This window comes from Hemitrygon akajei, chromosome 17 (genome assembly GCF_048418815.1).
Source record: "Hemitrygon akajei chromosome 17, sHemAka1.3, whole genome shotgun sequence".
In the NCBI taxonomy this organism is placed as follows: domain Eukaryota; kingdom Metazoa; phylum Chordata; class Chondrichthyes; order Myliobatiformes; family Dasyatidae; genus Hemitrygon; species Hemitrygon akajei.
Genome location: NC_133140.1, coordinates 42,252,755 through 42,280,236, shown reverse-complemented (window position 1 = coordinate 42,280,236; position 27,482 = coordinate 42,252,755). Strand labels below are relative to the sequence as shown.

The window sequence follows — 27,482 nt, the reverse complement described above, 5'->3', positions numbered from 1 at the left end:
AATTATATGTTGGACTCAGAGGCTGGTGGGGTGGTAGGTGAGGACAAGGGGAACCCTATTCCTAGTGGAGTGGCGGGAGGATGGGGTGAGAGCAGATGTGCGTGAAATGGGAGAGATGCGTTTGGGAGCAGAATTGATGGTGGAGGAAGGGAAGCCCCTTTCTTTAAAAAAGGAAGACCACATGCAAGGAAATCCTCTTGCATTTGTACAGCGCCCTGGTGAGACCACACCTGGAGTATTGTGTACAGTTTTGGTCTCCAGGTTTAAGGAAGGACATCCTGGCTGTAGAGGAAGTGCAGCGTAGATTCACGAAGTTAATTCCTGGGATGTCTGGACTGTCTTACGCAGAGAGGTTAGAGAGACTGGGCTTGTACACGCTGGAATTAAGGAGATTGAGAGGGGATCTGATTGAAACATATAAGATTATTAAGGGATTGGACAAGATAGAGGCAGGAAATACATTCCGGATGCTGGGAGAGTCCAGTACCAGAGGGCATGGTTTGAGAATAAGGGGTAGGTCATTTAGGACAGAGTTAAGGAAAAACTTCTTCTCCCAGAGAGTTGTGGGGGTCTGGAATGCACTGCCTCGGAAGTTAGTGGAGGCCAATTCTCTGGATGCTTTCAAGAAGGAGCTAGATAGGTATCTTATGGATAGGGGAATCAAGGGATATGGGGACAAGGCAGGAACCGGGTATTGATAGCAGTTGATCAGCCATGATCTCAAAATGGCGGTGCAGGCTCTAAGGGCCAAATGGTCTACTTCTGCACCTATTGTCTATCTCCTTCGTCCTGGAATGAAAAGCCTCATCCTGACAGCAGATGTGGTGAAGACGGAGGAATTGCGAGAAGGGGATGACATTTTTGCAAGAGACAGGGTGGGAAGAGGAATAGTACAGGTAGCTGTGAGAGTCTGTAAGCTTATAGTAGACATCAGTAGATAAACTGTCTCCAGAGATAGAGACAGAAAAATCAAGAAAGGGGAGGGAGGTGTCAGAAATGGACCAGGTAAATTTGAGGGCAGGGTGAAAGTTGGAGGCAAAGTTAATGAAGTCAACAAGCTCAGCATGAGTGCAGGAAGCAGCACCAATGCAGTCATCGATGTAGCAAAGGAAAAATGGGGAATGGATACCTTATTAGGCTTGGAACATGGACTGTTGCGCAAAGCCAATGAAAAGGCAGGCATAGCTGTGACCCATACGGGTGCCCATGGCTACACCTTTAGTTTGGAGGAAGTGGGAGGAGCCAAAGGACAAATTATTAAGAATAAGGACTAATTCTGCTAGATGGAGGAGAGTGGTGGTAGAGGGGAACTGGTTAGGTCTGGAATCCAAAAGGAAGCGGAGAGCTTTGAGCCCTTCCTGGTGGGGGATAGAGGTATATAGGAACTGGACGTCCATGGTGAAAATAAGGTGGTGGAGGCCAGGGAACTTAAAATCATTGAAAGCATTTGTGACAGTAAAACATTGGTTTCTCTTTTGGGCACAAAGCTTTATAGATATTGGTGGACTTGATTAGTTTCTTTCTGATTTTCAACCTTGCTAGTCATTAATTAGGTTATTTAGAATATGCAGGTGATTGAGAATAATTTGTTTAATAAGAAAGTGCCAATTTGAAATATCCAACTCTATAAAAAGAGTGCAATCTTTACACAATAAAATTTGTTGTGGTTAGACATTTCTTATTTGAAGGTTTCTTGCTACAGGTGGAGTTTGAGTGGTTGCGGCAATTCTGGTTTCAAGGGAAGCGTTCTGCAAAACTGTGTAACTGGTGGTTTGGACCGATGGCTGTGCTGGAGAATTCCTGGGAGAAAATGGAGCAAATGGTATGTAATCCTTTTTATCTTATTTGACCCAGTGTTTTCCACATAAACTTTATTTAAAATAAAAGTACATTTTGTAGTTCATACTGATGTATTTTCATTTATGGATTGTCCCTGTACTTGAAATAATACAAACACATTGAAAATCAAATAAGAATCTAAGTGGGAAACAGTCCTCTTTAAACTCTTTGTTATTTGTAAGACAGCCATGTGACTTGGATGGAAAAAGTTTAATGTTAACAGACCTTTCAACAGACATGTATACAGTGATTTTAAAAAATCTCAGTTTTTCAAGTGCAAACACGAGGAAATCTGCAGATGCTGGAAATTCAAGCAACACACACAAAATGCTGGTGGAACACAGCAGGCCAGGCAAGTCAAGTCAAGTCAAGTCACTTTTATTGTCATTTCGACCATAACTGCTATGTACAGTACATAGTAAAAATGAGACAACGTTTTTCAGAATCATGGTGTTAGATGACACAGTACAAAAACTAAACTGAACTACGTAAAAAACAACAGAGACAAAAAAAACAACTACACTAGACTACAGACCTACCCAGGACTGTATAAAGTGCACAAAACAGTGCAGGCATTACAATAAATAATAAACAGGACAATGGGGCAGTAAGTTGGTGTCAGTCCAGGCTCTGGGTATTGACGAGTCTGATAGCTTGGGGGAAGAAATTGTTACATAGTCTGGTCGTGAGAGCCCGAATGCTTCAGTGCCTTTTCCCAGATGGCAGGAGGGAGAAGAGTTTGTATGAAGGGTGTGTGGGGTCCTTCATAATACTGTTTGCTTTGCGGATGCAGTATGTAGTGTAAATGTCCGTGATGGCAGGAAGAGAGATCCCGATGATCTTCTCAGCTGACCTCACTATCTGCTGCAGGGTTTTGCGATCCAAGATGATGCAATTTCCGAACCAGGCAGAGATACAGCTGCTCAGGATGCTCTCAATACACCCCCTGTAGAATGTGATTAAGATGGGGTTGGGAGGTGGACTTTCCTCAGCCTTCATAGAAAGTAGAGACGCTGCTGGGCTTTCTTTGCTATGGAGCTGGTGTTGAGGGACCAGATGATATTCTCCGCCAGGTGAACACCAGGAAATTTGGTGCTTCGTCATATGTCCTGATGAAGGGTCTCGGCCTGAAATGTCGACTGTACTTCTTCCTATAGATGCTGCCTGGCCCGCTGCATTCCACCAGCATTTTGTGTGTGTTGCTTCAGTTTTTCAAGATTCATTTATGGTCATAGAATGTGTAAATTTTACAACCTTGATTTACTTGCACACAAGTAGCCACAAAGCAAGAAAGCTGTAAGAACCCAATTAAAAGAAAAAAAAATAAAAGACCAACACTTGATGCGCAAGAGAGAGAAAAAAAATAAATCGTTCAAACAATTGAAGCAAACAATGGCATTCTGAACCAAAATTCAGTCCTCAGATCTGATTTTAATTCTCATTTGATTGTTACTACTTTTACTCTTTTGCACATTTGGTCAAGGCTTAATATAACGATGACCCCTTTTAACAGTTTGCAATTTGGCAGCAATTAACAGCTTTTCACCTCAGTGTCCATAGGCAAGGTTTTGCTCAACAAGGGTCCTTGGGAATGGTCAGTGTAAATGCAGAATTTAGACAGCAGAGGACACTATTGCACCAATAGTTGCACAGGCGCAACATCGCTTAGAGATCAGAAAACAAACTGTGCCACCTTAACAACATGAGATTTTGACCTATCAACCTGAAATGGTTTGCTCATATTGATGTACGGTCATCTATTTCCTGTGAACTTGTGAAATAGTGAGTTACCTTGACTGACAGGAGTAGATTTCCGAAAAAAATGCCAATGGTAATTTTGGTTCAGTTCATATTTACAGGATGTGTAATTCTTCATATGCATAATTTAAACTGAACTAAATTAGCAATCTATGTAAGAGATATGTTAAATGGCTATATTTAGGTCAGTTTGTGAGAGTGAATATAACTACTGAAGTTTCAAACATTTCTAGTTTCTCATAGATTTTGATTTCAAACTAAATAAAGCAAATTTAAAAGATGATTAAATTCTTTTCAGGATGTGTGTGTCACAGGCAAGGCCATCATGTATAGCTAACCAAATTGCACTCAAAAAGGTGAGCTGCTGTCTTGAACTGAGTAGCTTGTTGAGCTTCTTTGGAAAGCAGTTAAGACACACTGAGCAAAATTTAATTTGTGTCTCTATATGTTACTGGATACAACCTTAGTCTGGATATTTGTGCCTCACTGTGAACCCTCCTGCTTCTACAATTTCAGCAATAGCAAATAAATTGATATAAATGGTGGCAATTAAATTATTCCGATATTTCTTATTCACATTATCAAGAAGCTGATTTTAGAGTTACTATTGCAAATGTAATCAATGAGAATGGAGAGTTCAGTCCCTACACTGTATGGTATGATCTAAGTTGCACAGCTATACAGCAGTATTGACAACTTTTGCAAGAATAAAGGCAATCAGTCAGAATGAATATACATCCATGGGCTGATTTGACATACATTCTTTCAACCAATTTATAACTAATGTTACAAGTTGGCAGCAGGAGCCTGTTTGTAATCTTTGGTGTAAAAGGTGAGTAGTTATTCGGATCAGAGCAAGAGAATAATAAAGGGCTACATCATGTACCTCTGACAGAAAGCTCAGTGTTAAATCAGGTTTAAGTTTTCCTGACTTTAACTTTGAAAAGTTTGCACTTAGTCTCTAATGATTACCACGGGAGACCTCTGTTGACAGACAAGACTGGGATGTAGATACTTTATTTTTGTTTGTGTATATTTACTTTAGGATTTTGATGTAAGGGCTTGCGTTGCCTAAAGAAAATGTGGAGCTTGCACACAATGTTGCTTGCCCTGGAGAACTGAAGTACTGGTATCATTTCCATGGTACCTTTAATAACATTTTAATGACTAATTTAGTAACAGGATTATTCATGTAAAATAATTTATTTCATTTTTCTAAGTCATGTAGTTCTGCAATGATTTTTTAAACACGAGTAATAGAAAGTTCTTTATTGGAGATTGGAACCTAATTGTAAATGCTAAACACAAGAGGTTCTGCAGAGTTTGTTTTCTTTTACAATGGACAATATGACAATTGGTCTTATTTTCTCTGAAAATTCTATCAGTTGCCTGTAAAATTGTAAGTTGTTTCAACACAGAGAAGCAAGTGGATGCTCTGTCTTGCCTCATTGTGAGTGCTTAGAGAGGAAATGGTACAGCAATCATTTTCAGCAGGATCTCTGGGTACGGTCTGTAAAGAGTACACCACTTCAGATGAGTTGCCACATTATGCTGCCTATTATATTTTTAGTGCATCATCCAGATTTGAAATGCATGCTAATCTGATTTAATTTATGAAAAGTTAACCCTAAGAGTCATAATCTTTTTCACCGTTTTAAAAGTAGATGTCTTTGGAAATTGGTCACCAATGACACCATAAATATAAGGCTTTTGTTGGAGGAGTCCCTGCCACTGGTGGCATTGAGGGTTTTATTTGAAACATTGAAAGGATTAATAAGTATCCTTACAGTTTATTAATTCAGCCCACTTGCACAGTCACTGAGAATTTCCTTAATGCCTAATGGGATTCCAAGAATCAACATTTAGACAAAAAAAAATTCAAGAGGATGAGAAATTTAATTGTATTTTTGAGTCAACAAGATTCCTCGGAATCTTAAAAAAAAATGCCCCACTCATGAAATTAACAAGTTAAAATAACATCTGTGTGTCAGAGTGCAATACATAATGACTGATATAATATTTACATTGGACATCGATTTTACCATGTTAACTGTTTGATATTTGAATGTTGGTTTGCTATTTTGTGCTGTGAAGATTTTGGTATGCCTTGAAACAACCAGTAAGATGATAATGGAACTGGGTGCTCCATTTGAGCAAAGCTGCAGTGGCCTTGCAGAGCTCTGCATTGGCCGTGGCTCTCTAACAAGCATTTGGTACTTTTAAGCAGACTTTCATTAGAATAAACCATTATGCTAATCCAGTGAGTTGCAATGTGATAGCCACATGCTGCTTTACATGCTTATCTTCTATTTGTGCTACAGGAAAGGTTTTAAAGTTCACCATCTCTATTATTGACCTACATTTGCTGAAATTTTAAAACCATCATCAATCAAACATACCACTGCTTTTTCATATATCACAGTCTCTGTACAGCCTATAGGTTGCTTCAGTAAAGTCAGTTTTGCGAAATGAATCCTTATTATATTCAACTGTACAATAAAGGCAGGTGGTGTTGCCAGCCACCATGTAGCATATTAAGCAGCCGTAGCTGTACAGGTTTATGGATATATGAAAGAAATAAGATAGAAATCAGGGAAGTAAAATAAGAAATTAGTATAAGGTGAATATTAAAATATTGGGAGTCAATTAAGTGAAACAAAGTGCCTGTAAGCTTTCATTTGGCTGGATCTGAAAGGTATAGGTGTAATTTAAGTTAAATATACCAAGTTGGGAAAATTTTTAACTGGAAATTTCATATACAGGTTATGGTTTATATCGTGGTATAAAACTGATGGCATTTTGACATGTTTAAACATAATGAATAGAAAGATTAGATAAAAGTAGGTTTTATTTTGGTAAATAAATTGCAGGCTTATTTACATATACAAGAAATTGTTTTCTTCATTTAAATTTTTTTTAAATGCAGTGAATCCTTCAGAAGTAATTAGCACTTTCTGTAGAATCCAGGGAAGGAGATGACCATATACATCTTGGCTTCACGAGCCCTACGTGGTGCGTCTCGATTATCTTTTGGATCCTGAGTTTTCTTGACGTTTTGCTGAATGCAAACATGCTTTCTGTCACCTAACATCTTAAGGAACAGTGTTTGATGAACTGCAGTGCCAAATATCAGGGATAATTTCAACGGTATTCTGTAGATGAACTATAAAAATAGATCTGGAAAACGAGGCCAACATATTATTCTAGTACCCCTGAGATAATGAGACATATTGTTTTAAAGGTTATTGGTCAAACTCAAATATGGCTAAATAGATCTTGTAGTAATTTTAAGGAAGGTATTTGGATAACACTCCACTCCCTTAAGCTAATTAAATTCCTTTTTAAACTTCTTAGTATTTCTTAATACTTTTTACTGATTTTGAAGCAAAATGAAGTTATTATGCACTCTGTTTATTAGCATTTTAATTCTATAACCTTAAAATTATTTTTGTAGGGCTTAGGATAGAGATTTAAACTGGACAAGACTGCATAGTGATTCCACTGCTACAACTGAAAACCAAATATTGAGAACTACTTCTTTCTTGAATCCATGCTCCAAACATTAACAAATTAGATCGGGCAGAGCCAATGTCAGATTCACAAGAAGGTTTCACAAAGCACACTTTTCTTTAAAGATGTTTATCTTATACTTGCATTTTAAAAGCTATTTTAAATATTATATAACTGGAAATTTCTGATTGTCAATCCATTGATGGCCTTTTTTGTGACGGGTTTCATTGCTATCAAAATAATGAATATTTTAAAATGAAATTAGCTTGAAATATCCAACAGTGTGGTTGAATGGGAAAAAAATCATGTGATCTGCAGACAGATTTCAGCTATTTGTTTGGGAGAAAATTATTATCAAATTTCTAATTTCAAGGTGTCATGGTTCTTGAAAGCACAAGTCAAGAATAGATATTTTATTTACCATATTCTAATAGCACTATTTATTCCTGGCATTTTATCTCCCTATGGACAGTTTTCCCCCCACAGTTTTCACTGTTGTGATGTAAATGTTGAACCTTCCATTAAAATGACATCTAGATAAAGCATCAAGCATTTTTGCAAAATTTTATCGTATGAAATGATGAGCTATTAGATGAATGATGCATTTATTGAAAGATGAAGGTTAAGAAAATGTTTGTGCTTCATAAAAGGCATCCGAGATTGAAGCATTATCAGGTGTGAGATTAAGATAGCCGTCAACACCATTCAAAGATAGTTACCTTTCAAAAGAGCCTATACAAGCTTTACTTTCTAAGTAAAAGAGGTAACATAAAAAGCCAGAATCTCTTGTGAGATGATTGAGACTTGCTGTGGCTGTTCCTAGATGCCTAGGATAGCAACCCATCTCTGAGGATCTGAAATCATGCAAACCAAAAAGCAACTAAAATTCAGATCAGCTGGAAAATGTACACAGTCTGACCAGTTTTTAAAACAGATGTGTTGTATATAAAAATAAACTGCAAAGAGAAACAAGTTAAATAATTTGCTTATATATTGAACAGAAACCATTTTAACAACTTAAAATTAAATTTAAAATATTTAAATATTTAGCATTGAGCCAATATGACTGTTTGCTTGGGAGTTCTGTTAACATTTGTTTGCTTATAGGAATCAAAGAATAGCAAGATTTTGATTTTTTGCTGCATTTTATAGCGTACAACCACTTCACAATTAGCATTAGTAATGTTTAATTTTAGTCTTGCAGTATTTTGACAGTAGTTTCACAGCTGGCAATATTTCCTTTTTCAAAGTCAGTGGTGAAAGTCATTGAATGAAAAGCAAATAGGAAGTAGCAAGCTGGTGCAATTTGCAATATTACTAGTAGAGGATCTGCAGAATGTTTCTGCAATCTCCCAGGATAGTACAAATTGTGAAAATGCCTGCCTGATTGTAACACACTGCTTTAAGGAAAAATATTAAGTGAATTCTTGTTTCCTTAAGCTATTTTGGTCTGCAGCTTTGGACCTCCAGATGAGGTGTTGAATACTATCCTACTGAGAATACATGGATGACAATATCTGTAAAGGCATCCGAATAAACCAATGCATACTGCTGACTTCTAATTGTTTAATTCTCTAGTTAATAGCTATTTTCTGAGGTCAGACACAATATGTATCATTACTTATAGAGTGAGTTGTATGCTAAATGCGCCTGACCAATATCTATCAAGACTAATGTCATTTAAAATGTGCTCACCAGGGCTGAGCTTGTTATGGAAAAAAAATACTAAAACTGATTAAAATGGCTCTCAGCCCTGATATGTTTGACAGCTTTTGATGGTCGAGAGTGTATTAATTTCCAGCTTAGCTGCTGTTGGCACTTTGGACAGGTCCCAGGGAAGAATATGAGATTGACCAGGTTTTCCCACTGTGCCAGAAATCTTTTGCAGACACAAAGCAGTACTCTTGTACTTAGTAGAAGAACAGATAAGGGTTTTCATGTTGCCATTTAAGTTTTAGCACTAATGCTTTTCTCTGAAAGCTCTTCCCTGGGATGTTGAAAGGGAATTTGCTGTTTGATTTTTCAAAGGCTTTACAAAATGTGGAACAATTAATTCAAGCTAAAGAGATAAATCACAAACCATCTAAATAGAAACAATAAAATTGTAATTATCTGTATTAAATTAAAAAAAGTTGTGCAAGGGCTTGTCAGATGCACAACCCTCTAATGGTGTAATCACTCAATTTAGACTACAACAAAGGATAACAATGAGATCAGAATCACAAACAATTTTCAACTCAGTTTTTCTCTCATGATAGTAGGGATCCAGTGTGCCGTGTATCTCCGATGGTGAGTCAAGATTACAAATAAACTGTTGGGGATGTGAATACGGAAAGCAAAAGCTTGAAACAGGAAATGTCAAGCATTGAACATGTTGTTGTAGATGACTACCTCAGAGCCTGATCCTTATCAGGCTGCAAGAACAGTTGTGAAGTGAGGACCTTTAGATGGAAAGCTGGTCAATGAAAAATTGTTTCAGGTGGAGCACCTTGGCATTTCTATGTGACCTATGGCTCCACAAACACTCTCTGCTTAATGCATCTTCTTTCAGGTTTTGTTTCCACATTAACCTTTCTGAGGGCAGACAAGTTCCTTTAGGAAAAAAAGGAAATAGCTTTTTGTGAAAATACAATTACTGATCATGATAAATTTGAATTTAATTACTATAAAGTAATTTACTTCATTAATATAATGGTGCAGATATGTATTTGATATTCACTTGCAAAACAGGTATGCAGGATGATAAAACTAATGTTATAAATCTACTTTTGTGTTTAAAACTGCTATCCAGTACTAAATACTCATTATATGAATATCCTAATACTCAACTGATACAAAACATCAAATTTTATTAACCTATATAACACTTATTGCCTTTAATATATACAGTGATTCTCCTATTCCTGTTTCTCATGACATTTTAGAATTCTCCATAAGAAAGATTTCAGAAAGCTGAGTGTCTGAAAGAAGGAATTAACATTATCTGTTAAAAGACAAGGTTGCTGAAGCTCCTTGCAATTCTAAATAGACATTGACACCACTGACATTCTCTCTTAATTGCAGGGCTTTGTAACACCTGTGAGGCACTTATTCTGATTATGCCCTCAGCTAATCAGAACTGACAGCAGGTTGAATTGGCTTCCTAAAATCTGATTTCTGTGTTCAGAGTTATATGCATTTGTTTTGGTTGGACATCATGTTTTGAAGTGAAAGAAGTGATTGTGGATTAACTGGTCCATTTAGATTTCATGGACTACTTTTACACCAATTTAAGCACTGCAAGATCAGACTATGAACTTCATTATGGCCAGTCTGAGACCAGGTTGCATATAGCAATGTGCTGACAGTTAAATTAACAATTCTATTAAAAAGAATGTATATTTCATTTGCAATGCTCCATCTTAGAATTTATGAATGAAATATATGATGTAAAAAAACCTATATACACAGTATGTGTAGCACCCTCTACGTAGAACATCTAGGGACATCAAATAAGAAATTTGAAAAGGAAGATATCAGGACTGGCAGGAACAAAGTTAGACTTAATTTTGAAAGAAGTGTTAAGGAAGAATTTGTAATCTAGTTTTAAGACATAAACAGCAATGAAATATTTAGGTAATCTGTTTTAATAACATAAGGATTACAAAATAGAAGCAATAGTATGCTATTCAATGAATATTCTCAGTGACTGAGCCTCCACAGTGCTCTTGGTAGTATATTCTAAAGGTTCACAACCACCTGTATGAAATAATTTATTTTCATCTCAATCTTCAATGATTGACCCCTTGAAATGGGGATCCTAGACTGAGTCACCTTAATGGAGGGAACATAATTGTTGCATTCTACTTTGTAAAGTTCCTTAAGAACTGTGTATGTTTCATTATAATTACTTATCAATCTTTTAAATTTCAGAGTATGGGCCCACAATATTTCGCCTTACTGACTTAGGGAGAAGGGCAAACGTTTTCTAGAATATCAGTGAGAACTCCTCTGCATTTTACTTTGAATAGAGTTGTGAGATCTTCCACTATTAACTGAAAGGCAGATGAGAGCTCAGATTATTGTCTTCACTTGAGGATGATACCATCAAAGTGCAGCAATCTCTTAATTCTGCTATGGAGTGTCATTTGTAATTATGTATACAAATCTCTGGAGCAGGGTGTGCACCCATGACCTTCTGATTGAGAGGAGAGAATACAACCAAGAATTGATTTTATCCCTGAGGCAATGGGCTCCACAGGGAGATGAAAGAGATAGGTTGCTTCATGGAAGACTTGCTTATTATCATTATGGCACTAAATGTTTAAATGGACATAGAATATCGGTAGGAAATGCTTTTGATGGAAACTTCAGAAACTTGCAAAAAGGTAAAAAAAATTCTATCGTTTGTTCTGTTGTGGTGGCTTTCAGGGTGATGCTGAACCCACTAGCTATATATGCAAACACGAGGAAATCTGCAGATGCTGGAAATTCAACCAACACACACAAAATGCTGGTGGAACACAGCAGGCCAGGCAGCATCTATATATAGCTATATATAGATGCTGCCTGGCCTGCTGTGTTCCACCAGCATTTTGTGTGTGCAGCTATATATGCATCTCAAAATGGAAACTCACCAGCAAGTGAAATTAGAAATAGGGAAAATATGCTGTCTTTGTCAGTGTGCCCAATTCTAAAAAATGAATGAATGATATATTTTAAAAATCTAGATACCATCTATGAATAGATGATATATGGAATGTGGTGCCTTGAAAGACCATGTATATGTGGGATGAGCAACATTAAAAAAAACAATAAAAGCAAAAACTATAGAGAGGGAACAGAAAACTAAGTTGTTTTTTGGGTTGCAAGGCTGCATGAGGAGCCAGAGAGATCAGTGACTCAACTGTTTGCAAAGTGCATCAATAATTTGGATAAGGAGACCTAATATAATCTATCCAAGTTTGCTGATGATACAGAGCATTGTGAGAAATATTTAGAAAGTCATAGGTGGAGATGGATTTGCTTAATGAATAGGCAGCAATGTTGCAGATGGAATATTATGTTGAAAAACATGGCGTTGTCCACCTTGGCAAAAACAAAATAGAAAAGTGGAAACACAAACACAAGGAAATCTGTAGATACTGGAAATTCAAACAACACACACAAAATGCTAGTGGAACACAGCAGGCCAGGCAGCATCTATAAGGAGAAGCACTGTCAACGTTTCGGGTCGAGACCCTTCGTCAGGACTAACTGAAAGGAAAGATAGTAAGAGATTTGAAAGTAGGAGGAGGGGGAAATGCGAAATGATAGGAGAAGACCGGAAGGGGTGGGATGAAGCTAAGAGCTGGAAAGGTAATTGGCAAAAGTGATACAGAGCTGGAGAAGGGAAAGGATCATGTGACGGCAGGCCTCGGGAGAAAGGTGGGGGGGGGGGGGGGGGGAAGCACCAGAGGGAGATGGAGAACAGGCAAACAAGTAAATATGTCAGGGATGGGGTAAGAAGGGGAGGAGGGGCATTAACGGAAGTTAGAGAAGTCACTTTCGCCAATCACCTTTCCAGCTCTTAGCTTCATCCCACCCCTCCAGTCTTCTCCTATCATTTCGCATTTCCCCGTCCCCCCACTACTTTCAAATCTCTTAGTATCTTTCCTTTCAGTTAGTCCTGACAAAGGGTTTTGGCCGGAAACATCGACAGTGCTTCTCCTTATAGATGCTGCCTGGCCTGCTGTGTTCCACCAGCATTTTGTGTGTGTTGATAGAAAAGTAGAGGTATTTTTAAATGGTGAGAGTTTTTAAAAAATATGAAAACATTTCCATCATTGCTCTTCCAAACTGTGGATCATTTATATATGTGTGTGTGTGTGTGAACTAAACAAAAAATATGCATACAATAAAACATTGAAATAAATCATGAAGCAAGTGACTACAGGGTTGTATATTACCTGGCTTGGATATGGGAAATTTAATGTGCAAAATTGTGCAGTGATTCATTTTGAAGCAACATAAATGAAAAGTGTGTACAAATTACATGATAAATTACATAAGGACTCTTCGTGATTTAAAAATGCAAATCTTCATGGGTGGTAGAATACAGTATATCTGAGAATCTATGTTTAGGTGTATAAAATATAAAAAGTAATTCACTTTATGAGAATAATCCTGGAATTGAAGGGTTAATCTATGAGGAATGTTTGATGGGTACTCACTGAAGTTTTGAAGAATAAAGGGGGATCTCATTGAAGCCTACCGAATATTGAAAGGCCTAGATCAGGGGTTCCCAATTGGGATCCTTGGTTAATGGTAGGGGTCTGTGGTGTAAAAGAGGTTAGGAACCCCTGCCCTAGATAGAGTGGAAATGGAGAGGATGTTTCCTACTGTGGAGAAGTCTAGAACTAGACAGCACAGCCTCAGATTAGAAGGACATGTCTTTAAAACATAGCTAAGGCAGAATTTCTTTGGCCAGAGGGTGCTGAATCTGTGAAAGTCATTGGGTATATGTAAAATGGAAGTTGATAGGTCTTGATTCATACGGCTGTAAAAGGTTACAGGGAAGAAGCAACAGAATGCAGTTGAGAGGAAACATAAATCAGATGTGATCGAATGGTGGAGCAGACTTGATGGGCCAAATGACTCCTATGTCTTGTGGTCTACTGTGAGCTGCACTCTTACTACCATTGAATCACACCTCAATTCTGATGTTTTTAATGTCCTTTTATAGACGGCAATCTGAGCTGTTCACCTACTTCAAGAGGATTTCCTTCATACTGGTGCCTAAGAAGAATGTGGTAACCTCAATGAGTATCACCCAGTAGCATTTACATCCATAGTGATGAAGTGTTTTTGTAACGTCCTTTTATAGGGAAGGTAGAAAAATACTGATAAAGGGAAATTTTAATTATGAGAAGATACTTTACAAGCTGAGAAGCTTTTAGTGGAAATTAAAAGATACTGAAGAGGAGTTCAAAGTGAAAGACTTTTTTGATGAAGTAAATATTGAAATAACATTTCCGCTGTTGGTCAATAGCTAGATCATGAATGTATGATCTACAGAACAAGGGAGAGATTGAATGTATTTTTACTGGTTTTGTAAAACAGTGGGGGACAATAACTAGCAGATAGAGCAGACAAAACAGACTTTAAAGAGATATATTTTAAACAACATGGAAATTGGGTCAAGGAATGAACTGGGAGAATATGCTGATGCGATGAACCAAGAAGCCTCTTTCAATGTTACAAAATTTTATTAAGTTCTATATAAAAGCAACTTTTTCCAATTAACTGTGATTCTTGCTATTTACACTTTGAGAAAAGAACGGCTTGCTCTTGTCCCATACTCTAGTAAAATCTGAATATTTTCTCTACACATAGTAGCACGTGGCTTTTGTTGTCTATGTCAGAGTTCTGTTTTGTAATAATGCAGAATTTGGGGGTGAAGTGAAGTTATCCCCTTTGGTTCAAGAGCCTGATGGTTAAGGATTAGTAACTGTTCCTGAACCTGGTGGTGTGAGTCCTGAGGCTGTTGTACCACCTTTCTAATGGCAGGAACAAGAAGAGAGCATGTTCTGGGAGGTGGGGGTCCCTGTCGATGGATGCTGCTTTCCTGCAGCAGGTTGCATGTAGATGTGCTCGGTAGTTGGGAGGGCTTTACCCATGATGGACTGGACCATATCCATTACTTTTTGTAGTATTTTCTGTTCAAGGGCATTGCTGTTTCCATACCAGACAGTGATGCAGCCTGACAATACACTCTCCACTACACATCTATAGAAGTTTGTCAAAGTTTTAGATGTCATGCCGTGCTCTCTTTTTGCTGCCAAATCTCTGCAAACTCCTAAGGAAGTAGAGGCATTGCTGTGCTTTCTTCGGAATTGCACTTGCACACTGGGCCCAGGATAGGTCCTCCGAAATAATAATACATTGGAATTTAAAGCTGCTAACCTTCTCCACCTCTGATCCTCCAAAGAGGACTGGCTCATGGACCTCTGTTTTCCTTTTCCTGAAGTTTATAATCAGCTCCTTGGTCTTGCTGAGATTGAGAAAGAGGTTGTTATGTCATCACTCAGCCAGATTTTCAAGCTTTCTTTGAGATACTGATTCATCACCACCTTTGATTCGGTCAATGACAGTGGTGTCATCAGCAATCTTGAATATGGCATTGAAGCTGTGTTTAGCCACACTGTTCTAAGTATAAAATGAGTAGTGCAGGGGACTTAGATCGTGGAGGAGATGTTGTTGCCAATCTGAATTGAGGTCTGCAAATGAGGAAATCTAGGATCCAATTGCACAAGGAGGTTTTGGGGCTTATTTATTAGTTTTGAGGGGATGATGGGATTGAATGCTGAGCTGTAGTTCATCAAGAACATCCTGATGTATGCATCTTAGCTGTCCAGATGCTCCAGAGTTGAATGAAGAGCCCATGAGATGGCATCTGCTGTGGACCTATTGCTCCGATGGGCAAACTGAAGAGGATCCAAGTAGCTTCTCAGGCAGGAGTGATATGTTTAATCACCAGCCTCTCAAAACACTTCATCACTATGGATGTAAGAGCTACTGGGTGATTCTCACTGAGGCAGGTTACCACATTCTTTTTGGGTACTAGTACAAGGGAAATCTGCTTGAAGCAGGTGAATAGCTCAGACTGCCAAAGCAAGAGGTTAAAGATATCAGTGAACACAGTGTCAGTTGATCAGGTTTTTAGTACTTAGTGTTTAGCACGTATATATCAAAACATACATTGAAATGTATCATTTGTGTTAACGACCAACACAATCTAAGGATGTGCTGGGTGCTGTCTATAAATGTTGCCACATATTCCAGCGCCAACATAGCATGCCCACAGCAACAGCAGAAGTAACAAAAGTAGCAGCACAACAACAGAAAAATAAGCCCCTTTCCTCCCTGCTACTCACACACACAAACGGGCCTCCAGTCCTATGGCAGGCTGTCTCTGGGCATCCAACTTCCAGTCCCTGGCTAGATTCTCAGACGTCAGGCTTCCGGACACACTCTGGGGCATCAGCTATTGGGCTTTGACTTCCAAACTTGCCGATTTTGCTCTTTGACCATCGGTATCGACCCCAGTACTTGCTCATTATGAGGCTTTGATCTAGGGACTTGCCGACAAAGATGGTGCCAATAGTAGTGACCAGCTTGCCACAACAAACATCTGCTTCACTAGTATCTTTAGAGAAGGAAATGTGTCATCGTTATCCGGCCTGAACTTACATGCCACTAGACCAGTAATAGTGTGACTGAATCTCGTCTGCTGTCTGAAACAGCAAGGCTAATCAAAAATTTCATCAAATTGCTGTGACACAAAAAAAATGACACATATCTTTAGCATTAACTTTTAACAAAACAAACCCATACCATACCATTGTGCTTTCAACATTATTCTTACTAGTAGTAGAGGATCGGTGCTGAAGTTGGGATAACTGCTTCACAGGTGATTTGGATTAGATACTAGATGACTCAATCACCCTCTGTTGATGACATTGTGGCCTTGGGATTTTCAATGATAACACTATAGCACACGAAGGCTTACAGTCCTAATCAAAAAAGAGTAAGGATTTCAGTTGATTGCAGTAATACTATCCTTTTCCAGCTGATGATTGTTTGCTCTGCCATTCAGAAGAAGTAGGTAGATCAGCAAAAGCACAAACCTTGCCCTGGGTGGCACATGCCAATATCCATGGCAAAGAGTGTTATGGTAGCACTGCTACTGACTGAGCAGGCTGAAACCTCTGGGATATATACTCAGTGGCCACTTTTTAGGTATACCTGTACATTTGCTTGTTACTGCAAATATCTAGTCAACCAATCATGTGGTAGCAACTCAATGCATAAAAGCATGCATAATTGGTCAAGTGGTTCAGCTGTTGTTCAGAGCAAACATCAGAATGGGGAAGAAAGTGGCTTTGACCATGTTGATGCCAGATACTGTGGTTTGAGTATTTCAGAAATTGTTGATCTCTTGGGATTTTCATGCACAACTGTCTCTAGAGTTTGCACAGAATGGTTCAAAAGAACAACAAAAAATCCAGTGAGTGACAGTTCTGTGAGTGAAAATTCCTTGTTAATGGTGGAGTTTAGAGGAGAATGGCCAGACTGGTTCATGCTGACAGAAAGGTGAGAAGATGACAGTAACTCAAATAACCACGTACAATGGTGCAGAAGTGCATTTCTGAATGCACAACACGTTCAACCTTGAAGCAGATGGACAATGGCAGAGGAAGACCATGAACATACTTCAGTGGCCACTTTATTAGGTACAGTAGGTAACGAATAAAGTGGCAACTGTGTGTATATCTTTAGCAGAATTGGATGAAGTGGCTACCATACTTTTCTACAAAGGAAGTAGAAGTATAATCTTTTTAGAGAAACAGGCCCTTCCAGCCACACCATCCAGCAACCTACTTATTTAACACTAGCCTAATCACAGCACAATTTACAATGACCAATTAGCCTACTAATCGGTATATCTTTGGACTGTGGGAGGAAACTCATGGGGTCGTGGAGAGAATGTACAAACTCCTTACAGATGATGCTGGAATTGAGCTCCAAACTCCAGAATGCCCCGAGCTGTAATAGCATCATGCTAACGATTACGCTACCATGGTGCCCTCTTAATTCTTTTAATATTTTAATAATATGCCAGATAATTTCACTCCATATACTTTTTCCAATCCTCTTTTGATACCTTTAATTTCCAAAGATCAGTTGACTTAAACCTTGAATATACTGAGTCAACATCTGTGGGTGAAAAATAGCAAGGTTTTAAAGCGTGCTATTTAACAAAATCTTATCTCAGTCTGAAATGATAAACTCATTATCATGTGATTATGCAACCCAGTTTTAGATTCTCCGGCTAGAGGAAATGGTCTTTTGCTCTGCCATCTTCTTTGAATGTTGTAATACTCACTGAGATTATTCCTCTAAACTGCAGGAAGTATAGCTCAGCCTTGCATGTTTTTCCTCATAAGATGGTCTCTCGACAGAGGCCTCAGGCCGCTGATCAGCAGTGGACATATTCAGCACTGAAATTTTATCTCACAGTATTCAGTTCGGAGGCTGGATTCAGAATATCTGACACCATAATGTCTGATTGAACATGATTCATGACTGGAATTGGTTCATCAAACCCTGAAGTTTGGATGATTGGAATGGGGACGGACACGTGCTTCTAGCCATTTGAAATGTAATGAGACAGCAGCACTTTTCTAGATGTGAATGAGATTGGAAAAGAGTATCAAAGCAGACAATTTTGAATAGGGAGGTAGTATCTTTTTGGACTGTGTAAGGCGAGGAGCATATCACTTATTGGATCATGGTAATCAAGCAACCGTAGGACTGAGGATTTTGCAAATTTAGGTGGTCATAAGATTTGGGTGATCAGGAGTGGGCAGTATGAAAGAAGGATGATTGATTCTGGATATAAAAGATGCAAAGCAAGATGCTGATTTCCTCTGGTAGTCATCCTAGCCTATTTCTGCATATCATTGGGACAGAGTCATTGAAGTTGGCTTGCAGTGTTCAAGACAAGTGATGCTTGGGTAGCGACATCATCCTGAGTGCATTTTTGACACAGAGGTCTCATTAGGGGTACTTCAATGAATCGTTCATGAATATTGAAAGTTATGCAAAATGATCTGAAAATACTGTTTCTCACATGTCCCTCCAGGGGAAAAAAAAACTTTTCAGCTAAATTAAATTTATTGGCAAACTTCCCTTGGGGAAGGCAACCTAAATTGAGCACTATATTCCAAAAAAGATCTCACCAGTACTTGCACCCCTTTAGCAAAGTTTCCCTATTTATTTGTATTCCCTATGTCCTTGCAAAAGGTTAACATTCATTTGCCTTCTGGTTGCTTGTTTCACCTAAGTGTTACTTTTCTGGATCTGTAAAGCAGCACAACAAGATCTCAAGAACAATAGTTTCCTACTGTTTTTAAAAATATTCTGTTCTGCTACCAAATTATATATTTTCCAGTGTCATACTGCGTTTGTCCAAATCTCTTACTAGATATTTTCCTTTGTTCTCTCAGTTGATATTCCCACTTAGCTATGCATCAAGGCAAACTTTGATATATTACATTCTTGACCTTTTGTTGAAATTGTGAGGATCTGCTGATCCCTGTGGCAGTCCACTAATAACTCTCTGCTAATATAAAAGCAATCTTTTTATTCCTACACTTTTTCCTTCCCTTTAATTAGCCCTCTGATCATTTTACCCTGCAATCTCATTGTCTTTGATCAATGATAATAAAGTTATATTCCATTTTATTCTATTCTAATCTTAAGAGGCTGCTGTTTGAAAATCTAAATATATTCCATCAGGTCCCCTCTCACCTACCCTGCTGGTTACTTTTTAAGATTTATGAAATATTTTCCCCTTATATAAACAAGTTAAGATTGCTTGATATGATTTTCCAAATGCTTGTTATTATTTTCTTCATGGTTTCCAGGATTTTGCTGATAGTTGATCATACTGCAAAATTTATAATTTTGTCGTCTTTTCTCTCTACTATTCTTCAATAACTACTGTCTGCCACTTTTCAAAATATTGAAAACAATTTAGAATATAAGTATTCTGGAAACTCATGATTAATACATCTGCCATCCCTGTTGTCATCATTTTCAAAGTTCTGGATCTATTATGTGCAGGAATTTTCCCATTTTCAGTTTCTCAGCATTTTTCTTTAATGATTTGAAGTACATTGAACTCATTGATTCCTCTGTTTCTTTCATCATATTTTCAGCTGGCTTGCTAAATAATTCCAGCATTCTCTTAATTTTATTTCAGAAGTCACAACAAGCTTATTGCATTTCATTTTTTTATTTGTTCATTTCCATGGAGACAAAATCCTTTTGAATTCTAAAACTTAAATTTTCTCCCAGTACATCCTTCATTTTGTTGCATGATATGACCGAATGTGATAGATTGAGAACAGATCTGTCATTCAAAAAATGGTCTACCATGCTACTGAATAAGAAATGGTGTAGAACTACCTCCCACTAAAATCCATAGCTTAGCAGTCTGCATATTTTTTACTCTAATAGTATTTTTGTTCAATGTGTATTGTAGAAGAGTATAAAAGCATCAGTTGTATCTAAAATGAATCTGGTGAAGCTACTAGAGCAAAAACAGACAAAATGGATCTCCTGAGCCCGTTTTCCCTTTCATTAACATCTTGTCTGATCTGACATTTGGTCTACTTTCTCACCTGATCCCCATAATCTTTCATTCACCTGTAGTGCAAAAATCTCATCCATAAAATTACTTGGTGACGCACATCCACAGCCTTCTGAGGTAGAGTGTTTCAAAGTACTTGTTACCCTTTGGGGAATAAAGTCAATATTATCTCATTCTTGAATGGAAGTCCTCTCATTCTGAGCATGCTAGAGGGAGTAAAGTCTGAGCTCTCCTGTCTATGTAACTGAAGACTTCTGTTCCAGACTAGCGGTATGTTTAGCTCAAAGTACATTCACCTAACAAAGTGAAAAATTCTGCAGGTATTTACAGTACACAAAAACCAAGACAGATCTATTCAAGCTAGCTGCCACTCTGGCATTGTATTCCTGGACTTATGTAAAATATTGAAAGTAATCATTGACCATATAACTGAGTGCCACTGCTAATAACTTGCAAACTTGTGATCAGTTATGTCAGGTTAACTTGGCTCTTGACTTCATTGCAGCCTTTGTCTAACATTGCAAAGATTATGTGAACTGGAGAAGACTGAGAGAAAATTTAACAGTTATTTACGATTGTAAGAGGCCGAGATAGAGTGAATGGTGTATCAAGAATCGTGTGTTCTAACTCCCCGAACTGAGAAGTAAAAGCAACAGGTAGCATAAATTTAAGTTAATTGATCAAAGTATTTGGGAAGAGAGAGAGCAAAATATGTCGAGTGAAAGGGGTCTTCAACATGTGGCATGAAAGGGTGCTAGAGGCAGAAACCTTTATCATATTTAGAAAGTACTTCATTGTGTATTGCAAGTTGTGAACTTCTGCAGACTTAGTGAGATGAGGTTGGGAAGCTCTCCATTGATGAACTCATCGTTCTTCTGAGCCACAAATTTTGTACAGAGGGATCTTGGGGTGCAAGTCCATAATTCCCTGAAAGTGGCAACACAACTAGGTAGGGTGGTAGAGAGGCTATACTGCAAATTTGACTTCATTGGTTAGGGTATGAAAGTCAAGAAATCATGCTTCATGCAGCTGTGTAAAACTTTGGTTAGGCCACATTTGTAATATTGTGTGTAATTCTGATCACCACATTACAGGAAGGATGTGGAGATCTTGGAAAGGGTACAGAACAGGTTCTCTTGGATTTTGCATGGATTAGAGAGTATTAGAAATACGTGGAGGTTGGATTGAAATTAGATTGTATGCTGGAGTGTCAGGCCAAGGGACAACCTGAGTATAGATTTATGAGAGGCATAGATTAGAGTAGATGGCTAGAGTGTTTTTCTCAAGATGAAAATGTCAAGTACTCACGGGCATAAGTTTAAGGTGAGAGGGGAAAAATTGAAGGGGATTTCTGAGCCTTTTTTTTACATAAACTGTCAAAATTGAGTTTATTGTCATATGCACAAGCACAAGATGCTCAGAGGCAATGAAAATCTTGCAGCAGCAGCATCACAGTCAAATAGCATGTATGCAACATTCATAAGAAAACACACATGAAACACAATTTTTTCCAAAAACACAATTTGAACAAAAAAACATAGTCCATTTTAGGACAAAGTGAGCAAGGGTCATGGTGTTGCTAAACTCTGATTAAGGTTGTTCTCGTTCGTTCAAGAATTGAATGATTGAAAGGAAGAAGAGTAATAGGTACCTTGAATGCACTTCCAGGGAATAGGATGGAGAGAGATAAACAGACAAGAAATGGAGGGATATGGACCATATGCAAGCAGGTGTGCAATTTAAATTGGCATTGTGTTGGCACAGACATCATGGGTCAGAGGGCTTATTCTGTACTGTGTTTTTCTAGGTTCTGTGCCCAAAAAACTGAATCCAGATGTGAGGTAAAGGCACAGACTGGTTGTAGATTTCTGCCTGGTGGTCGGTGACCAGTGGTGCTATGCAAGAATTTGTTCTGGGCCTCTTTCTCTTTGTGATTTTTATAAATGACTTGGATGAGGAAGTGGAAGAGTGGGTTAGTAAGTTTGCTGATGACATAAAGGTTTGTGGAGTTGTGGATAGTGTAGAAAGTTGCCGTAGGTTACAACTGCACTTTGATAGGATGCAGAACTGGGCTGAGAATTGGCAGATGAAGTTCAACCTGGAGAACTGAAGTGATTCATTTTGGAAGGTTGATTTTGAATGAAGAATACAGAGTTAATGGCAAGATTCTTAGCAGTGTGAAGGAACTGAGTGGCCTTGGGGTCCATGTCTGTAGATCCTTCAAAGTTTCCACACAACTTGATAGGGTTGTTAAGAAGGCATATCGTGGGTTGGCTTTTATTAGTCAGGAGGTTGAGTTCAAGAGCTGGTGGAAAATAAAATGCAGGCCAGGCAACGTTTATGGAAATGAATAAACAGTTGGCATCTCAGGCTGAGGCCCTTCATCAGGATTGAGAAGGAACGGGGAAGGTGTCAGAATAAGAAGGGGGAAGGTGTCAGGATTAGAAGGTGGAAGGAGGGCAAACTAGAAGGTAAAATGTGAAGCCAGGTGGGTGAAGGGGGAGAGATGATGTGAGAAACTGTAAGTTGATAGGTGGAAAAAGACAAAGGGCTGGAGAATAAGGAATCAGTTAGGACTCTTTGTTTATTTCCATAGATGCTGCCTGACCTTTTGCGTTCTTCCACCATTTTGTGTGTATTGTATGGGGGGGGGGGGGGTGGATGTCAGAGGTAAGTTTTTTTTTTACACACTGAGAGTGGTAAGTGCATGGAATGTCCTGCCAGGGATGATGATAGAGGCAGATGCCCTAGGGACATTTAAATAACTCTTAGATAAGGCGCACTGATGAAAGAAAAATGGAGGGCTATGTCAGAAGTAAGGGTTAGAGTAGATTAAAAGGTTGGCACATCATGGGCCATAGGGCCTGTACTGTGCTGAAGAGTTCTATGTTTTCTGATTTCCATTGACGTCAATGCAGTTTCCATGAAAGTGCATTAAGGCATTTTATTCAAATTTAAGTTACTGGAAATCAGAGATAAAATAGTGCACTGGCTTGATCAATGTTCAGCATAAAGATAATGATTGTTGCAGTTGAGTCATCACAAATCCAGTGCATCATTGCGGAAGTTTCTTAAGACTGTGTCCTAGAATTAACTATGAACTAACAGTTGATTTATCTTCCTTCCATCATGTCAGAAGTAGAAATGATTGTACAGTATCCAATTCTATTTCCAGCTCTGCTGTTGCTGAAATAGTCTGCCCACAAATGCAACAGGAAACAATTTTAACCTGTCTAATTTTAGACCAAGGCCATAATGACACTAGATAACATTCAGGCAATAATGAGCTGAATCTAACAATAGAGTCTTAATACCAGTACCATTCTGTACATTCAATCGCAATACTATAAAGACACCATCAATGTGTTGGAGATTATTATTGACAAAAATCTTAACAGGACCAGCTGTGTATATAATGTGGGTACCAGAATAGATAAATGTCTGGGTATTCCATGGCATCTCCAGATTTCTCCATTTATTCACCATCTCCCAGTTCAAGTCAGCAGTATGATAGAATTTGATCCATCTCCTTGGATGAATGTAGTTTAAGCAAAGCTGATAAAACCTGATGCATTCTAGGTAAAAACAATTTACTTGAGGAGCATTCTTCCAATCATTCTAAGCATTCTCTTCCTCTTCACTGATGTAAGATTGCCATAGTATGTCTTTATATGAGCAACAATTAACCAAGCCACCTTCATATTGTGATCTCTACTAATTAAGTCATTACTACCTCTTATGTTTTCCTTCAAGTTTATACCACCCTAACTTCAACATAACTCTAGCCTTTTCATCATTGTGGGTCAAATTGTGGAGAACATAATAATTATGTACTCTCATCAGAAGCTGCAGATGTCTGAGAATGCTGCTAATCAACCCTTCCTTAAGGAAAATAAAGGCTGGCTGGCTTTCCAGAAAAATATCTGCATCTCATGCATGAATAAAGAAATATAATTGTCACAAAACAATGGTGCAAAACCACTGAGCTGTTAAACTGTACATTTCCCTTTTCATCTACAAGGGAAATCATACTGTTCTTGGTATATTACTCAAGTAGAGCCAATTTGATGCTAACTTACATGACAAAGTCCAAAACAACATTCCCTAATTAACTATGTCCTGATGAAGAGTTACAGCCTGAAACGTCGACTGTTTCCCTCCGTCAGTGCTGCCTAACTTGCTGAATTCCTTTAACATTTTGTGTGTGTTGCTCAAGATTTCCGCATCTACAGAATCTCTTGTGTTCCCTAATTATTAATTATTCAAAGTAAGCAATAAAGGCACCTAATATTAGAGAATGGAAACCAAATGAACACTGGATATTCAAAGCTGCAATAACTTATATTTCATAAAATATGTTTGTGCAGTATAATATGTAGATCTGGGTTTCTCTTTCATTTGCATTTTGGACAAGGTGTCATTAATTTTATTCACTAATTTGTAAACCTCAAGGATAACAGAACCAATGCATTGCAGTTGATAATTTAAAGAATGTGCAAGTGTGCCTGGAGGTGAGTTGTCTATCTTTAAGCCTGCCTCCTGGTCTATTTTGTTTTCTCTTACAAATGCAGTCCTCTAGCTGTCTGAAAGCCTTTTGATTTCTTTTCCTCATCTATCTCTTCAATAGTTATACTGCTTAATTCTTTAAACTTGTTCTAACAGCTTAATCAATCTCTTGTTCAATTTAGAGCGATGTTTGCATTTTAAAGTTTGTATTGCTCTAACGGTTTGTTAATTTCAGGCTGTCAAACATGCCCAGGTGGCAGAAGTACACTCATTTTTATTCCATGTCTTCCAAGTAGTCCAATGGAAAAGAATAGCAGTAATTATTTACGAGCAAACATGGTGCTTTTTTATATATTTGTATTTTAAATAAATACTGATGAATGACATGCCTGATCAAACAAAAGGAAAGTTGTGTTTTCTCAGAAAGTTTGCAACATTTTTGACCCATGAGAGTCTCTTTCCTTTTCTTATCAACTTCCACTCAAAGGTCAGGTGGAGCTGAAACTTGGACAGCTGTAGAACATGCTTTTTAGGTTGTTTTTAATTGTCTTCCCTTTCTCGAACTGTAGTAATTCTTGTGTGAATAGTCAAAAAGCTATCTGCCACACACAAGTAGATTATCCTTTGAGGTCACATGGGTAATCCTACTGCATGGTTACAATTTAAATTGCCTCCTTTTGTTTTCATTAATGTGTACAGAAGTTGTATATAGGGAGGGTGCAAAGCAAGGGCTCTCTAAGCTAAATAACATTGTAGAACTGTCACACTGGAGGCCCGTTATTTGTATCTCCATAGCACAGTTGTTTAGCTTTAGCTATGTGCATCGAAGCACAACCTCATCTATTCATTTAACAATGGATATTTTTTAAGGTAGTGATGCTGAGGTGTGGGGGTGGGGTTGTGGGGGGGGGAGGTTTGCTCTCTTGACCTTTTTGGTGCTTGCACTGACCCTCGCGTATCATTTCAGAAATCCTTCCTCTCTTACTCTCTCTTTCTCTTGCTTTCTCTCTCCTACTGGCCCTGTCTGTCCAATCTTCACCCTACTACACCTCCATCTTTATTGTTTGTTTTACCTTTTATCCCTTTAATTATTAGTGCCTAAAGGACAATTAGATTATTCTTTTGCTTGCACTTTGAATTCACTGACAGTGATTAAAGTAAGATTAAATCTAAGTATTTAAAATAACAAGTGTTGAGGTAGTTTTCGTACACTAACATTTTTCCTATTTTCTTCAAGGTTAACTTTGTTTTAGCATGTTTACATTGAGAATATACAGTGCAGAACAACGAAAGGCATTGTTTGTGTGCTTTGTAGTTTGATTCTATCCAATAATTCTGAAACATTATTGAAGCATGTAGCAGGGGGACTTCTTCAGCTTTCATTAAGAACCATAAGTGCTTGCTGTAACATGTTTGAATCTGAGCAAAAAGAGAAAAGAATTAAATACAAAAGACTGGAATACAACAAAGACTTCCTTTCTGCCTCAGTACTTCTGCAAAAACATATGTTCAGTCGTGCAGGCAACTGTTGAGTTAAGGACACTCTAAGGAAAAGAAAACAAAGGACGGCCTCTGCTCTTGCATTCACAATGGTTTGAAGGATATTCACTTGTTAGGGACTAGACTGTCAGCTGGTTCCTATTGCAAGTGTAATTTCTTTCGTTGCTCTTCAAAAGCATTTTTTTGCCAATGTTTTACACTTCATATAATCTGGCATGTATGCAAAGCCTACTTCTGTCCTGAAATAATTGATGTCAGGCAAAAGAAGTGGCTCGCTCTGAGGGTAAATCACCCATGCATTAGTGGGTGCCAAGTGACTTATCTTTTGTAGCTTCAAGAACCTGATTGGGGGAGAATACATTTCTGGCAGCACAACGAACAACTCTTAAATTTGAAGAGTTGGGGTTAAAGTAGAATAATGGAAAAATCTGAAGTAACCATTTCCTTTTTTATCTAGTTTAAAGCAATGTTCAACATTAAGTAACAACTGAAAGTATTATATTGCATTTATAAACCATTGGAATTTGTCTTTTAGAGCATACTGAAGTGAGAGATTTACTGGAAGCTGAAGTACAGAAACTGATGCTTTTATCAAATCTTAAATTAAAATGATATCTATTTTTCCTTCTTTCCAGGAAGAAGGACTTACTAAATGGTCTTAACACTAGGACTGCTTTTGTTAGCTGTAATAATCTCAGTTTGCTTCAGGCTTCAGAATATTGTTGGACATCCAAGTTACATATAATGTGAAAATTGATATTAATGACATAGGTAGGAACACATTGCCAGTTTTAGAGTGTATATCCGGATATGTTACACAGGTGGTTAAGCTGAAGGTACAATAATTTCAAATTTATCTTTACAGAGTATGAGTGAAAGAAGAGCAATAGTGAAAATTCAGGATGACCAGGACATTGCAAACGAGGGCTGCTCAAACCTGCTTCCCTTTGCTTCATTCCCCCAGCCTTCCACTTAAACGAAGGCCAAAAACAGTGACTTAGTATAATGAAATGCATTTTGATTATCCACAGTTCCCTTTTATTTATCATGTAAATGTAACAGACTACTTTAGAATTTATTTCTAGGGGATTTTAAATTATGGTAATTTATTGTGTTATTCTAAAAGTTCTCAACTCATTATAACCCACTTGTTTGTAAAAGATTTGTCTTTGAACACAGAAAAAATACAAAG

The 27,482-nt window shown here is 37.9% G+C and overlaps 1 protein-coding gene across 6 annotated transcripts in view; it reads left to right on the top strand.

Moving 5' to 3' along the window:
* fto (FTO alpha-ketoglutarate dependent dioxygenase) overlaps window positions 1-27,482 on the top strand; it is a 352,522-nt gene that overhangs the window by 108,709 nt on the left and 216,331 nt on the right. For 5 of the 6 annotated variants that reach the window (XR_012101891.1, XM_073069994.1, XM_073069993.1 and 2 more), the window contains one exon: window positions 1,703-1,822. The exons of the other annotated variant lie outside the window; for it this stretch is intronic. Coding sequence is in view for 4 of the 5 variants with exons in the window: in XM_073069994.1 (XP_072926095.1) it covers window positions 1,703-1,822 (120 nt within the window). In the remaining variant the exon portion in view is untranslated. The remainder of the gene's footprint in view (window positions 1-1,702; window positions 1,823-27,482) is intronic. 6 annotated transcript variants of the gene reach the window in all.